Source organism: Primulina huaijiensis, chromosome 5, assembly GCF_012295235.1.
Source record: "Primulina huaijiensis isolate GDHJ02 chromosome 5, ASM1229523v2, whole genome shotgun sequence".
Lineage (NCBI taxonomy): Eukaryota > Viridiplantae > Streptophyta > Magnoliopsida > Lamiales > Gesneriaceae > Primulina > Primulina huaijiensis.
In genome coordinates, this window is record NC_133310.1 from 1,211,620 (window position 1) to 1,226,285 (window position 14,666).

Here is a 14,666-nt window from a genome sequence, read left to right on the forward strand (position 1 = left end):
CTGGAAAAAAGACAATGGTTCAATTCGACGCAGTATACAGTTACACCATGAGAAGACGCATAACATTCGACGCAGTATACGGTTACACCATGAGAAGACTCATAACATACGAAAAATAATAACCATTACTAATGCCTCTTCTTCTATGTCATCACTCCAATTTGACAGAAGAATAGAGGTACAAGGATGATAATTTTCATACCATAAGGAGAGTAAGATTTGGTAAGTTGAACCGAGAGCAGACTCCAAGTACGTTTTTGGTTGACATTCTCGTCATAGACCATAAAAAGTTGTCTACCCTTTCTCAAATTATATAATTGTCACGACCAGGAAAACGTTAGGATCCGTTCACATTGCATAAATTATCTCTCCACTGCTGTCAATGTCGAGGTCAGGATCGGAATCCAGGTCTTCCATGTCATCATCCATCATGTCCATATTATACAAACCAGCAGGAGGTATGGTGGCTTCTGACACTATCTGCATGATGACTTCCAGGCTCTGCATGGGCTGGTCCGGCTCTTCAAAACTCATTGTCCTCTCATCCATCAAATCCGCAGGAAGGTTCTTTTGAAACCACGGGTGATTCGTGATTTGGGGCATTGTAATTCGCTGTCCAAGTATTTTAAAGAGGTAGCATCAAATTAAAACAAATAGCAGGATCACTAATACATTGCTTAGTTAAAAAAATAAAAATAAACAAGGAACAAACTATATGTTAAACATGAGACTTGGGAACCGAGTCTTGAGCTCAGTGTTGGGGTACAAATATAGACTCCTCAGAGGAGCAAATTTGAGAGATGAAGAAATATGGTTTGAAAAATAAGTACTTACATAACGACCATTTATTCTACTTGTGCAGTATTCAAATTACCTTTTGTCATATCGAAATGGATTTGATTAATATCTACACTTCTCAGGTCTTATTTCTCAGGTCTTACATTATAATTTATGTACTTATGCCTGTTCAAGTTACCCATTTTGACTAGGATTCATCATGTCTTACATTACATATAGACTACAAAGAGTTGAATATTGCTGTAACAGTAGTAATAGAGTTCACATAAAAGGTCGGTTATAACGTTTGGGAGTAATAATTAAGGCCAAGGGAGCGTGGTTGGAACATAGTGTTTGATATGTTGTATGGTTAAATAAAGATGACAATAATTCCGGGTACGATGGGTAAACCCAACCCATTTGGCAGGGGCGGATGAGAAGTATGGCAAATGTGGGAAGTTGCCCGGCATGATTTTTGGCCAAAATGTTAAGGAAGTCGAACCCAACAAAAATATATCCAATATGAACTATCAAATTCTAATCTAATAGCACACGTGTTAGCATTTTTAATTATTTTCACTTCTCAAGAAATCTTCCCTCCTTGCTTGGTGATGCATTTCATTTTCATGGATGCTTCTGATAATATAGTTTTGCAATTTCAAAATTGATCTTGATAGATGATATTTGATTTTATAATTTTCTTTATTTGGTTGGTATTAAGGGAGTTTCATTTTGGTGTGGTTATTTTTTATGTGTTGAATGATTGAAAAAAGCTCGATAAAATGTCTACATTTTTTCACATGGCTAAAATAGAATAATGTAATTTTATAGTTTTGTAACTGATTATACGAGCTAATAATTGGAATTAACACAAAAGAATATTTCTAATTTTTTGGATTTTATTTAGTGAATTTATATGTTTCCAAGTTTTTTCGGCAAAGAAAAAATATTTATACTATTTTCAAGTTTGATCCAAAAATATGTTTTAATTTTTATATTGATTATGAAACCAAAAGTAAAATATCCATATAATAATATAGTTTTGCAATTTTGAATTGTATCTTGATAGATGATATTTGATTTTATAGCTTTATTTATCTTGAATGTGGTTAAATCTGTTGGTATTAAGAGAGTTTCATTTGGGTTTGAGTATTTTTTATGTGCTGAATGATTGAAAAGTGCTCGATAAAATGTCTAAAAATTTTCACATGGCTAAAATAGAATAATGTAATATTATGGTTTTGTAACCGATTATATGAGCAACTAATGATTGGAATTAACACAAAAGAATATTTCTAATTTTTTGGATTTTATTTAGTGAATTATTTATAAGTTTCCAAGTTTTTTTTTACAAAGAAAAAAGTTTACAATATTTTCAAATTTGATCCAAAAATATGTTTTAATTTTTATATGATTATGAAACTAAAAGGAAAACATCCATCTAATAATATAGTTTTGTAATTTCGACTTGGATCTTGATCGATGATATTTGATTTTATAGCTTTATTTATTTTGAATGTGGTTAAATCAGTTGGTATTAAGGGAGTTTCATTTTGGTGTGAATATTTTTTATGTGCTGAATGACTGAAAAGTGCTCAATAAAATATCTACATTTTTTCACATGGCTAAAATAGAATAATGAAATTTTATGGTTTTGTAACTGATTATATGAGTTAATGATTGAAATTAACACAACAGAATATTTCTAATTTTTTGGATTTTTCCAAGTTTTTTTGACAAAGAAAAAAGTTTATATACTATTTTCAAATTTGATCCAAAAACATGTTTTAATTGTTACATGATTATGAAACCAAAAGTAAAACATCCATTGATTGTAAATGATTTAGTTATATTTTTTACGCATACATATCTTTATTAGTACTTGATTATGGTACATTTTCCCACCGTTTCTCATTTTATAACAATCATAAAACAAGTCTTTTTAGTGATATAATTCATCAAGATGCATCGTCAAGACAAAATTTGCTCACCTGAAGAAAAACTTCTGGCTACGCCTATGCATTTGGGGCATGTCTAGATAAGTTAAACGGGTAAGAGACGGATAACGGATATTGGTTTTCACTAGACAAGTTTGAATTGGCTGACGAGTTTTATAGGACCCGACCTATTTAGTGAAGAATGTTTGATGATGAAGATCATTACAGAATGCCGAATGACGTCACCGGCTAATTAATTTGATTGTGTGGTTTGTTATAACGACTTAATTTGAATTTTTCTATTTAATTTTTGTTGTAAATATGTTAGTTAAAAATATCAAAAACATTATGAATCCATATGAGTTGGGGTAGATATGGACCCCTTGTAATCTTGGTCAAGCCTCGGGTCCAAGCAAATCTACCCATTGCCATCCCTAGGTTCAATAGGCTTGATTTGCATTGCTACAACTAATTAATTTTGATGAAGTATCATATGCTCCATCCTAAAATTAATATTACGGCTAAGGTCAATTGAGTTTGGTCTCACAACCTTTAGGAAGGGGATTATTTGAGATTGATAATTGCCCTTACTTTAAAAAGAGTTGATGATGCAGATCAATTGCTAAATAAATAAAAAGCTGTAATGACTCACTTGTGCAGGGTCAGCAACAAAGATCCTCGAGATTAGATGCCTACAATCCTCGGATATATTGATATTTTCTGGAATCGAATACTGAACACTTAAGATTCTTTGAATTGTCTTTCGGAAGTCCTTGGGTTCTGCAGGATCCTCAAAGGGATAGGCACCAACTAGCATAACATAAAGCGTGACTCCACAGGACCACACATCCGCAATCTGAAGCAAAAGCTTTGTAAATATTCACGACCTCTATTCAAAGATCATTCATGAGTAGAAAGGAATGACAATAAATCACATCGTTTAAACGGTAAACAACATTTGTTTATATCGTTATGCTGGGGTTATTATGAAACACGTGAAGACTTTCTACCAACGACACAAGGCATCCTCTATAATGCAAGATCCAAATTATCCAATTAACAAGGGCTTAAAACCACATTTATATTTCCTTGATCATAACATGCCAAGGGATATAAGAACACATCAATAATCAATCTCTCCCACTAGATTCACAACTGTTCACAAGCTGCATGTGAAAATAAATTACCAATTTACATTAGAGATACGATTGGATAATTGACACCCAGAGTCAACCTCATACGCACATAATGGAGCTACATAACGGCAGCAAGATCACAAGAAATTAACAAGAAAGTTGAATCAAGCCTAAGCTTCAACTGCACCTATAACAACCAGAGTACAGAGACTAGGATCAACTTAAAGGGCGAGGGGAGGGAGTTGGAGACTGAGTGTGAACTTCGTGCAGCCAAAAAGATTATTTTTGGCATTAGATCTTCCACGAGATTCACCACTAAATTTGATATAAATGACCGGGACATGGGAGCACATTTTAACAGTGGTATTACTAGCATAAGAATCCATTACTTATTTCCTAATCCCTAGTAGATGCAAATATAAAATGCAAGAAAAAAAAATTGGGCAGGGAGGCACAATTTACTACATCTTACATCTTCTGAACAAAGCCAATAACGAACAAAAGATAAATGACGAAAGATATAGAGAATAATTTGATGAACAAAAGCAATCGGGTAATAACCAAGCATACTGACATTTCAGCACAATGTCACAATATAACTGGTACAAATAAAATTTGACAAAGCCAATATTTATAGGGCATGTCAAATTGTCTTGGAAGAATATATACAGAAATTCTTCGAATGAAACCACATGCAGGCAAATAAAAAAGCAGATTACAGTTTCAGTCAGTGAATCTTTTTTTAAGGCACCAAATTGTTTTACCTTGCCATCATATTCTTTCCTAAGAAGCACTTCAGGAGCAATATATGCAGGGGTTCCCACTGTAGATTTTGGTTGAGAATGGAGCAAAGAAGACTGTCAAAGCATAATTATGATCAAATAATGATCAGAAGATAGTAGATGACTATGTTTCAAATTGGCTTTTAAAATGATTATACAAATATTCTTCTTCAGCACGTGACAGTGTCTGGCTCAGATTACCTTTGAATAACCAAAATCACATATCTTCAACCGAGGAGCTGGGCTCCCATCCAATAAAGTGTTTTCCAGCTTCAGGTCTCGATGGCAGATTTGCTTCATCAAGAAAATGAGAGATAAATCAGATTTCTATTATGCAAGGACAAAAAATAATTAAATCAAGAAACTAACTTTCCGATATAAAAGAAAGTTTTGATACCATAGAATGGCAGTAGCTGACACCAGATATAAGCTGTTGGAAAAAGAAACGAGCCTGCATGAGAAACGTGGACAATGAGTAACTCTGATCACAATCACACATTGCATAAAACAAACATATATGAGCAAATTAAGAACCTCATCCTCACTGAAACGTCCTGCATTGCATATCCGCTCGAATAACTCTCCCCCAGATGCATACTCCATCACTATAGCCAGATGAGTTGGTGTTAAAATCACCTGAAAAGCATAAAATTAAAAATCACTGGTATGAAAAGTCAGACAAATGCGAAAATAATGATGAGAATTCAGAGGATAACCTCTTTAAATCTAACAATATTAGGGTGCCTCAAAGACCTGTGATTGATGATTTCTCTCTGCACATTTTCATCTATCTGCCATAAAACCAACACGTAACTGTCATAGCTGGAGCACTATTTTACATAATCCCAACCCGGTCTCCAGCCAAAAAAAAAAAGATGAATATGCCAGATATAATGAAGTTTAGATCTTAGCTCATAAAATATGAGTAAACACAGTGGACAAGGCGAAGGACATAGGGACCAAAGGCAAGAATTTACCAACAAAATATAAATCGATGCAGAATTAGAAACAGATGCCAAATTTAAATTCCACGGCCACTAAAAAAATGACGAAACAATCTATTTGAAAATGGAGCACATGGTTTTTTCTCATCGTGAACAGATCTCCAATCAAGAAACTTCTTTCGGTGCAACAATGTTCTTTAATGGTTAAAACTTGTTCAAAACACACATCAAAATACACGATATAGAATAAGCACTGATATATACACATTCCTGAGTTCAAAACACACATCAACTGATCAAAGACAGTCTTGCCTAAGAAAGCAAATAAAATAAATAAATCAACAATCAACAAATATATAAATGCCTCACTATTGAAAGCAAAAAATATTTAAAACCCTCATTGTACTTCAAATGTTATTATTGAAAGAGAATGCAGTAATTTTCCACCAGTACTTTATTTACCAAATTAGAACGCTAACATTTCCTAGAAAAAATAAGGACATTATTGTTGGAAAACCAGTTTCAATGGTAAAATAAAGACAGATCAAATAGACATGTTTTGCGATGAAAATGCAAATCTGACCCGGTTGCCTCGCTCGATATACTTAATAGCAACAAGCTCATCAACCTGTTTATCTTTCATGAGCCGGGCTATCCCAAAATTACCAGATCCAATATTTTTAACAAATTCATATCGATCACTGTCGTGCAAGATGGGTACGTCACTAGGAGAATAATTTCTGGTTCCAGACTCCATATGGCATATACACAACCAAATTCTTGCTAAGACCTCTAGAAGTAATAGAAATCAGCACACCCTCATCACTTAAAGGCCATCCATAACAAATGATGAGAAGACAAGGAAAATCAGAGATAAAATTTGCCTTGGTTTTCAAATGGACTATATTAATTGATTCTGTAGAAGACGTTTACTTTCCTATTTTCGATTATTAGAGAAAGGGGGATACTTTCCTCTGCGTTTTGATGGAGTATGAAACAAGAGTGTGGTGGAGATATAAGTGATGCTGACTAATACATTGTCGTTTAGTGCCAATTAAACGGTGGTAGATATGAACATTTTCTCATCTTACAATGAAAAAAGTGTCATTTGTATCTTCATTTTTCCGTGACGCGGTTTTAACACGTGATTTAATTTAGGAATGAAATTACGACTGCGTCCTTCATAAATAAATTACTAAATCGCCAGTGGTCAACAGAAAATACCTTGTTAACTGTTATTGATTAAGTATTAATTATCATTACTGAGGTCAAGTAACATTCATATTCTGGGGAAAATTGTTTCTTAAAGTACAAGCGTGGTTAACATAAAACATTATAGGATCACAAAAGACTATTGTTCCTACAAGTTATAAATGTGATATACGAGCACCTGCCTTTCCCAGCTTATCCTCTCTACCTCCTCCTGATCAACAAAACTTGTAACATCAGTATGTATACAGTGGGGTTTTCCATGGATATTTAATTCTGAGTATATGTTCACATTCAATAATTAATTTAAAATTAGGAATTTCTGATACGCATGTCTAGCCCCAGTAACAAATTTCTCACGAGCAATGGTAACTGCTCTATGAAGTCAGATCTTAAGATGATCCTGCCAAGCCTCTCTAAACCACTAGACCATAATGAAGCACATGACCAGTACGATGGAAGATAGGAGATCACAAACTAGAGAATGGGAAAACAATTCACACCCAATGTCCACATGAAAATTCTCTATCACAGAATTAGTGCCAAAATCAAGGAGTGCTACTCAGAAGTCGGAACATAGACGAAAAGATTGAGTAAAGTTCATAATTACAAAACTTGAAAACTAAAAATTCATAATATCTTAAGTAAAACGAAAAATGGAATATTTCAAAGTAATTCCATTACACAATTATACAGGAATTCGTTAACAAACACAGAAAAGAAGCACGTGACCAGTACGTTTGGAAGATAGATCACAAGCTAAAGAATTTAGGGAAACAATTCAGACACAATGTCCACTTGACACTTGAGAGTTCTGTTACAGAATAAAATTAAAAGATTTGAAAATCAATAATATAAAATCTTAATTAAAAGCAGAAATGGAATATTTCAAAGTAAATCTATTGCGGCGGAAAGGTGTGGAGGAAAACATTTTTATAGGGGAGTTGTTCGTTAACCACCACAGAAAAGGAGATTTCCCCAGAACAGACGAAAAGATGCAAGAAAAACCAACACAAACCTTAACAGAATTTCTTCAAAAAAAAATCTCAATCCCATCACAAGCAGAAGAGATAAGAGATCTCTGAAACTAGAAAACCTTCTGTACAATTCCATTCATAATCCATCCATGAACATTAATCACAATAACACACAAATCTCAACCTAACAAAATAACTAGCTCCGAAGAGCTGATTACATACAGAGCCGCGGAATCTCAACTTTATTATATAAACTAATCATATAACGATAATCTCCAACTTTAGCAGCAAAAAAGAAATAAAAATGAAAACAAATATCAATCTGGTCTCGGGAATAGCAGCTTTTTCACGACTATCCAATGTCAAAATCGATGAAAGCCCTAAAAATCCCGACCATACCAACAAAATTTCCAAAAATAGACATTCCATAATTGCGGCATCAGAAACATTGGACCCGAGCTAAAGGGGCCAGCAGTACTTACCAAAACCGGAACCAATAGGAAAACCTATTACAAAAAAGCACGAAACTGACCTTATCCCCTCGTTCAATGTATTTAACCGCAATCAACTCCTTGGTCTGCTTATCTCTCATCAACCGGGCCACGCCGAAGTTGCCCGACCCGATGTCCCGGACTAGGTCGTACCGATCACTGTCATGCATGATCGGCATATCCATACCCGACCCGACCGTAACCGCCGCCCGATCCATTTCCACTACCAAGTCAGCACTCGACCTAGGATTCAGCTGGATTCACTCCCATTACCCAAGCCTCCAAAACGACGGCGTAACGTCCACCGGCGACGATGATTGCGGAGCAGTTGACCCAATCGGGGAAGCGTGGCTCGTGGTAGTGATAAGTCTGTTTTGCCCCGGGAAGAAAGTCAACTTATAGGGGGTGGCTGGAGGGGCATCTCCGTAATTTCAGTCCTCTTTGGTCGGCCATAGGGATAGGATTAATCTGTTTTTTATTCCAGCAAAAGCGTGGAGAAAGGAAGCAAGGCCGATGAAACGGCGTCGTCTAGCGAGGGGCCCCCATACGACGGCGTTTAGCGCAGGTTCGATCGGGTTGGTGGGCGGAAGATTTTGCGTTTTTGTTTGTGGGAGGTTTTGTTTTAGTGGGGTGTGGAATTACTGAAATGTCCTTGACTGGATGGGCTTTGGCGTGACTCTCGATGTCTTCTCGTATCTTTCTTCCAACAATGATGCTTTTGGAATATGGGGGCTGGTTTTAACCAAATTCTACCACTAGCACTTTCGCGAAACCTAAAATTTTTTTTTATATTTTTACGAAATTACCAATATTTATCGGTGCAGTAACTGTTTGTTTAGATTGTTGCGCACTATAAAAAAAATTTAGAATTTTAATGTTATTATTAGTTTATTTTTTAAAATGGTTAGTTTTTGGTTTTAAAAATATTTTACAATTGAATTTTAAAAACACATAGTTTTAATATATATATATATATATATATATATATATATTAATTCATCAAAAGTTTACTATTAGGTCAAAAATTATATTTATTTTTAAAATATACAACTGTATTTTCTTTATACGTGTGACAACGTTGAGCCTTGTACTAAGCGATCAGTGAAGGAGCTGTTTCATGTTTGTATTTGGATGATAATGACTCATATTATTCGACTCATGAATTCGAAGAAAGATATAACTTATTACTGATATTGTCTTGTATCATCTTACAAATATCTTTTTTTGTTTTTTGTTTTTTTTTTGATAAAGTAGTTGTATCCACCAAATATCACTTTTATTTTTTAAGATCTGACTTTATTTTTTACTGTTCACGCTATCAATCAAATCATATAACAACGACAAGAACTTGTCGATAGAGACATTTCCAAAAAGTCATTAATCTTAACATTCTCTAGTCCAAACATGTTTAACCCAAAAATCTGTATCCTTGAAACTATAATACATAAGATGACTTTATGATTTCGTTCGCGGTGTCACCATCTCGATTGCAATTGTGATTATGTTTTAATTTTCATGAACCGTGATCAAAATCGAATCAAATCGTGAACCATCAATTTTGATTTTGATTTTTCGAAAATGATTTTAGTTACAATTTTCAAAAACTAATCCCAAATTCATGAATTCACTGCCAAATCAGATCAGTTTTAGCCAAGTATATGTCGCCCAAGGAAAAAGAGGGGGAAAAAATACAAACCAACACAACAACAACAACAACGTCGGAATAAGCTGCATTTGGTGCAATGCATCAACAATAACAAACATTTTGCATCTTATAAATAGGTTTTTGTCTGAGTTAGTATCGAACTCTTCTCTTTCTCAAATTGAAAAAATCAATCAATGTTCCAGCATTGATATTTTTATGCTGATCGCTTACAGTTCTTTCATAGTTTCTCAAATCTCTTTCTGTGCAACCTACATGTCCAGGCCTTCTAGACTTCATCTCAAACAATCGCATTTGTTGACAAGTTGGCATCGGTTGTTGCAAACTGTTGACTCAGTGCTTTCTTTGATGCAGAAACACTACGGTGTGAATGAACCGTCCACTACCCGTTTTTCTTTAAAAATAAATCAACCACCCTAATATTTGAAAATCCCAAAGGAAAGCATTCAAACATAAAATCGTAAACGTCAACCAACCAAACCTAACATTATTCTAAAGATAAACTTAACTCTAGCATCTTCTCAAAAACATCTCAAAAGCATATAAGGTATAAAACTCTTTAAAGTAATCATAACTCATAAACGTAATTTTATTTGCGGAAAACTAGCGACGGTCCTCAGGTGGTGTGCACCTTCAGTCCAACTAGTTCAACCATCAAGACCTTCATTAACATCAATCTCATGCTCACCTGCATCGGTCACACCTAGTGAGTCTATTGACTCAGCAAACCTTAACCATAATAACAAGTAATACATATACATTCACAAACAACTGTAGAAATACTTTTAATAAAATAGCTTTTCATGAGCATAAACTTTAACATTTTCTTTTCAACATATCATATCATATTTTCTTTCATCATATACGTATATGTTTCCCTTTTATTGAATTCAGATCCTCAATCAGTCAATTGTGACTTTCGTATTAGCTGTAGGTCAATGGATCCTTCTACGTATTACCACGGTACTGGACGGCGGAGATATCAGCGATACTCTCATCCGTCAACTAAGCCTTGACCTTACATGTCATCGTATAATTGTATTAGTCACAATCAATGCACCTCCTTCAAATGTTCACATTTCCATCACTTATAAAAATTCATGCATATATAAATCATTTTTCTTTTAAACCAAGCATGTAACACGATTTTTAGCATTAACGTTTTATCATAAAATGCAATAAACATTTAAAATACACATTTTAACATTTATTACAGCATTCAGGGCACTGCGAAGACGTCTAACATTTTTCATGTGTAAAATGACCATTTTGCCCCTGAATCCCTAACTTTCTCAATTTATCCTTAGACCTTAAAACGACGACCCAAATCCATCCAAACTTAACATATCACCTTAAAATACAACCATAAATATTTCTTAGATGTCAAATTAAGCTTCTCGACTAATTTCTCAATTCGTATTTAAATTTAGACGTACATCCCGATTTTGACTCGTGTGAACTCGAAATTTAACCAAACTTCTCCAAATTGAACCAAAGTTTATTAACACCTAAATAAACCACATACAACCCAATTCAAGCACATTAAACCATTGGACAAGCCTAAACCAGCTACTGAATTTTTAGCTCCTATTTTTCGAAAACCCTAGCCATCCTAACCATGCATCCTTCGGCCCAAGCTACTAACCGGCCTATCCAGCCCTTAGCTAACCTTCTTGGACCATGAATAAACCCTAGGGACCCTATTGGACCGAGCCTAAAATACCTAGAAGCCTCAGCCACCAACTCGTGACCCTTAAGCCCTATGCGACCCAAGCCTCTCGTCTCCACCCTAGGCTTTGTTCCAGCCTCCCCTTGAGCCATCTAGGGCCATGAATCAACCCTTGTAGGACCCATGATCACGTTCCTACAGCCTCACGTGGCCTAAACCTCCCTATACCCCAAAACCGAAACCCTAGTTACATGAAAATCCAAATTTCGTTCTGCATGCTTCTCCATCTTGTCCTGCCCTTACACATGCATCTAAGGTCCTTTAAACATATTAAACTTCATTCCTTCCCATAGCCCTACCATGGCAGCCTCTTTGAGCATCATACTCAATAGTTTTACAAGATGAAAACACTAGTTTTATGCGTGTATAGTCATAAAAACGAAAATATAAGGAGTGCATAATATTTTTCATGCAAGGATAATCAAATATACATAATATGGTGTTAAAGATGTTTGAAGGAAGATTAAGGCGTGCTTTTGCGTTTATTACGCACGAAAAACGAGTTGAGATGCGAAGAACGTCGACGTAGGGAGGACCTTGCTGATTTTTCCCTTCAAAAACCGTGGCTTCCTCTCAATATTCATGTGTGGTGTGTGCTTGAATGCTGAAGGAATGAGCCCTAGTATGATTTAGGGTGAGGGGGCGTGTGGTTATAGGGATTGGGAAGGGTTTTAGGGCCTTTTATTTTAATTAAAACACATAGTATAAGTTTGGGCCCATTAACCGATTATAATGCCCATTAACCGATTATAATAGGCCCATTAAGCCCATTAATTAATGTTTAAAATATTTTGTTTAGGAAAGTTTGTGAAAATAATAGCCGAGTTCTCAGAAAGTCCATATTTTCATTTAAAATTGAATACCAGTTTAAAAATACGAATCGACATATAAAAACACCTCAAAACACCTAATTTTCGAAAATTCCATTTAAAATACATCACACATTAAACAATTGAAAATAATTATTAATAAAATTATTTTTCCGATCAACATTCCTCGATCGCATTTCGAATACCTTTTAAAACACAGTTTTATGAAAGTACCGACAAACCAACCGAGACCATTTTGTTCATTCACAACTGAAATCTTTAACTTATATCTAGTTCTAACATCTTCACGAGCTCTTTCCTTTCTTGGTCGATCACTATTTACTTGTTTACTCTATCGGTCATCTCTTTGCCCTTTTTTAAAGTATACAAATTTTTTTCAAATAAATTCATTTGTTTTCTTACTTTTCTTGATATTGCTCATTTTCGCATTAAAACTGGATTAGCGTGCATATTGGTTACAGAACAAAAATACTTCCTCTAACCATTCAAATGTCATCTCAATCTCTGGGATTCAATTGTCTCCAACTTGGGGGTGTATGCATGATCATCACCATTATTTTCTTTAATTTCTATAAAATATGACAATCACATATGTTTACATAATAATTTGTAATCAAACGCAAAAAACAAAAAACAAACCACTTATAATAATAATTGATAGATACCCAACATCACTGAATACAAGTGGTTTCAATTTATACAATCGAATTTTTGCACATCATTACACAACAAAGTGGGTGGGACAAAAATTCTCGTTGATGACACAATAAGATCGATAAATTCAAAATTTTATTTTTATTTTTTAAAGTGATGAAATAGAATGTAAGTAGATATTATTCTACAGAGATTTTTTTCACAATATATCAGACATTATTTCCACCATAGAATCTCGTTTTATTATAGCAAGATTGAATTTATGAAATACATGAAGCCAAAAAAATGGGACAAAAACTTGTGTGAGACGGTTTCACGAGTCGTATTTTTATGAGACTGATCTCTTATTTGAGTCATCCATAAAAACGTATTACTTTTTATTGTGAATATCGGTAGGACTGACTCGTCTCATAGAAATATATTCGTGAGACCGTCTCACAAGAGACCTACTCAAAAAATAGTGATATTTATATATTGAATCTACTGATAATACATTTAAGGTTGCGTTCATATTAATCATATCATTAATTATTTATTTTATATCAAACAAATTATTGATTTAAAATTACAATATTATTGTTATATCTTTATTTTATTTTATATTAATTAACTATCGATAATGATAAAAGTATATATTTTATATCGTTCTATATCAAAGTTAATGAATTAAACTAAAAACATTATTATTTATTCAATACTATTCTATATCACACTCAAATATTTTAAATAATCACAATATTTATTATCTATACATCAAAGACTTTGAGGTAATTATATTTATTTTAACTCGAAAAATAAAAAATTCTCAAAATAATAAAAAAATAAAGAGGTTGTTTACGAAGCTTTGGTCTTTGTTAAATATTGGGATTTGTAATTAAAATATTTGAATTGATATCATTTTTTGTAATTTTTTTTATCTGGCTGTAATACTAATGTAGCCATTGAAAATTGTATTTATTGAATTAATTTATTATATTTGTGTTGTAATATATTTCAATTGTCAATAATGAAAAATTAAAAATAAACGTTTGTAATCATAAAAAAAACCTTATCTGAACATTAAAGATGCCATTTTATTCTTTATTATTAGGTAAAAATATATAATCAATATGCATAAATTTACCTGAGAACAAGTAATCATACTGATTATTCTTAATTATACGAAGGCATCCGATCGGAGATCAGATATTATTTTGACTGAATATATAAAATTCATCCAGACCTATTTTTTTTAGTAAAAAACCCGACTTTATTAGTAAGGGTGAGCATTCGGTCGGTTCGGTTACCGACCGAACCAAATTAGCCGTAACCGAACCGAATCGAAATATTTAGCCATAACCGAACCGAACCGAATTAATTTTCATAATCGATGAAAATCGAACCGAATTAAAATCGGTTAATTCGGTCACTTTTTAAAAAAATTTGTGATTTAACTTTAAATATATATGTAATTTTTCTTGAACAATACAGTCTACACAAATGGAGAATAAAGAAGTGAGAACGAGAAATTCGGTTAGAGAAGTGAGTACGAGACCAT

General features: G+C 33.7%; 1 protein-coding gene across 1 annotated transcript; it reads right to left on the bottom strand.

Moving 5' to 3' along the window:
• Positions 1-290: 290 nt before the first annotated feature.
• LOC140976183 (serine/threonine-protein kinase SAPK10-like) lies at positions 291-8,848 on the bottom strand. The gene is made up of 8 exons (XM_073440124.1): positions 8,295-8,848; positions 5,349-5,423; positions 5,167-5,268; positions 5,030-5,083; positions 4,834-4,926; positions 4,615-4,707; positions 3,367-3,570; positions 291-612 (listed from the first exon to the last, which is right to left on the bottom strand). Exons 1-8 carry the CDS (start codon positions 8,469-8,471, stop codon positions 349-351), a joined length of 1,062 nt encoding a protein of 353 aa, XP_073296225.1. The 5' UTR covers positions 8,472-8,848; the 3' UTR covers positions 291-348.
• Positions 8,849-14,666: the final 5,818 nt, after the last annotated feature.

Bases quoted from the DNA above. Each gene is read 5' to 3' on its own strand.
- LOC140976183 (XM_073440124.1), bottom strand. From the start codon at position 8,471: ATGGATCGGGCGGCGGTTACGGTCGGGTCGGGTATGGATATGCCGATC. The intron at 4,927-5,029 runs GTATCAAAACTT...TTCTTGATGAAG, and splicing joins TCAGCTACTGCCATTCTATG to CAAATCTGCCATCGAGACCT. The intron at 4,708-4,833 runs GTAATCTGAGCC...ATGCTTTGACAG, and splicing joins GTGATTTTGGTTATTCAAAG to TCTTCTTTGCTCCATTCTCA.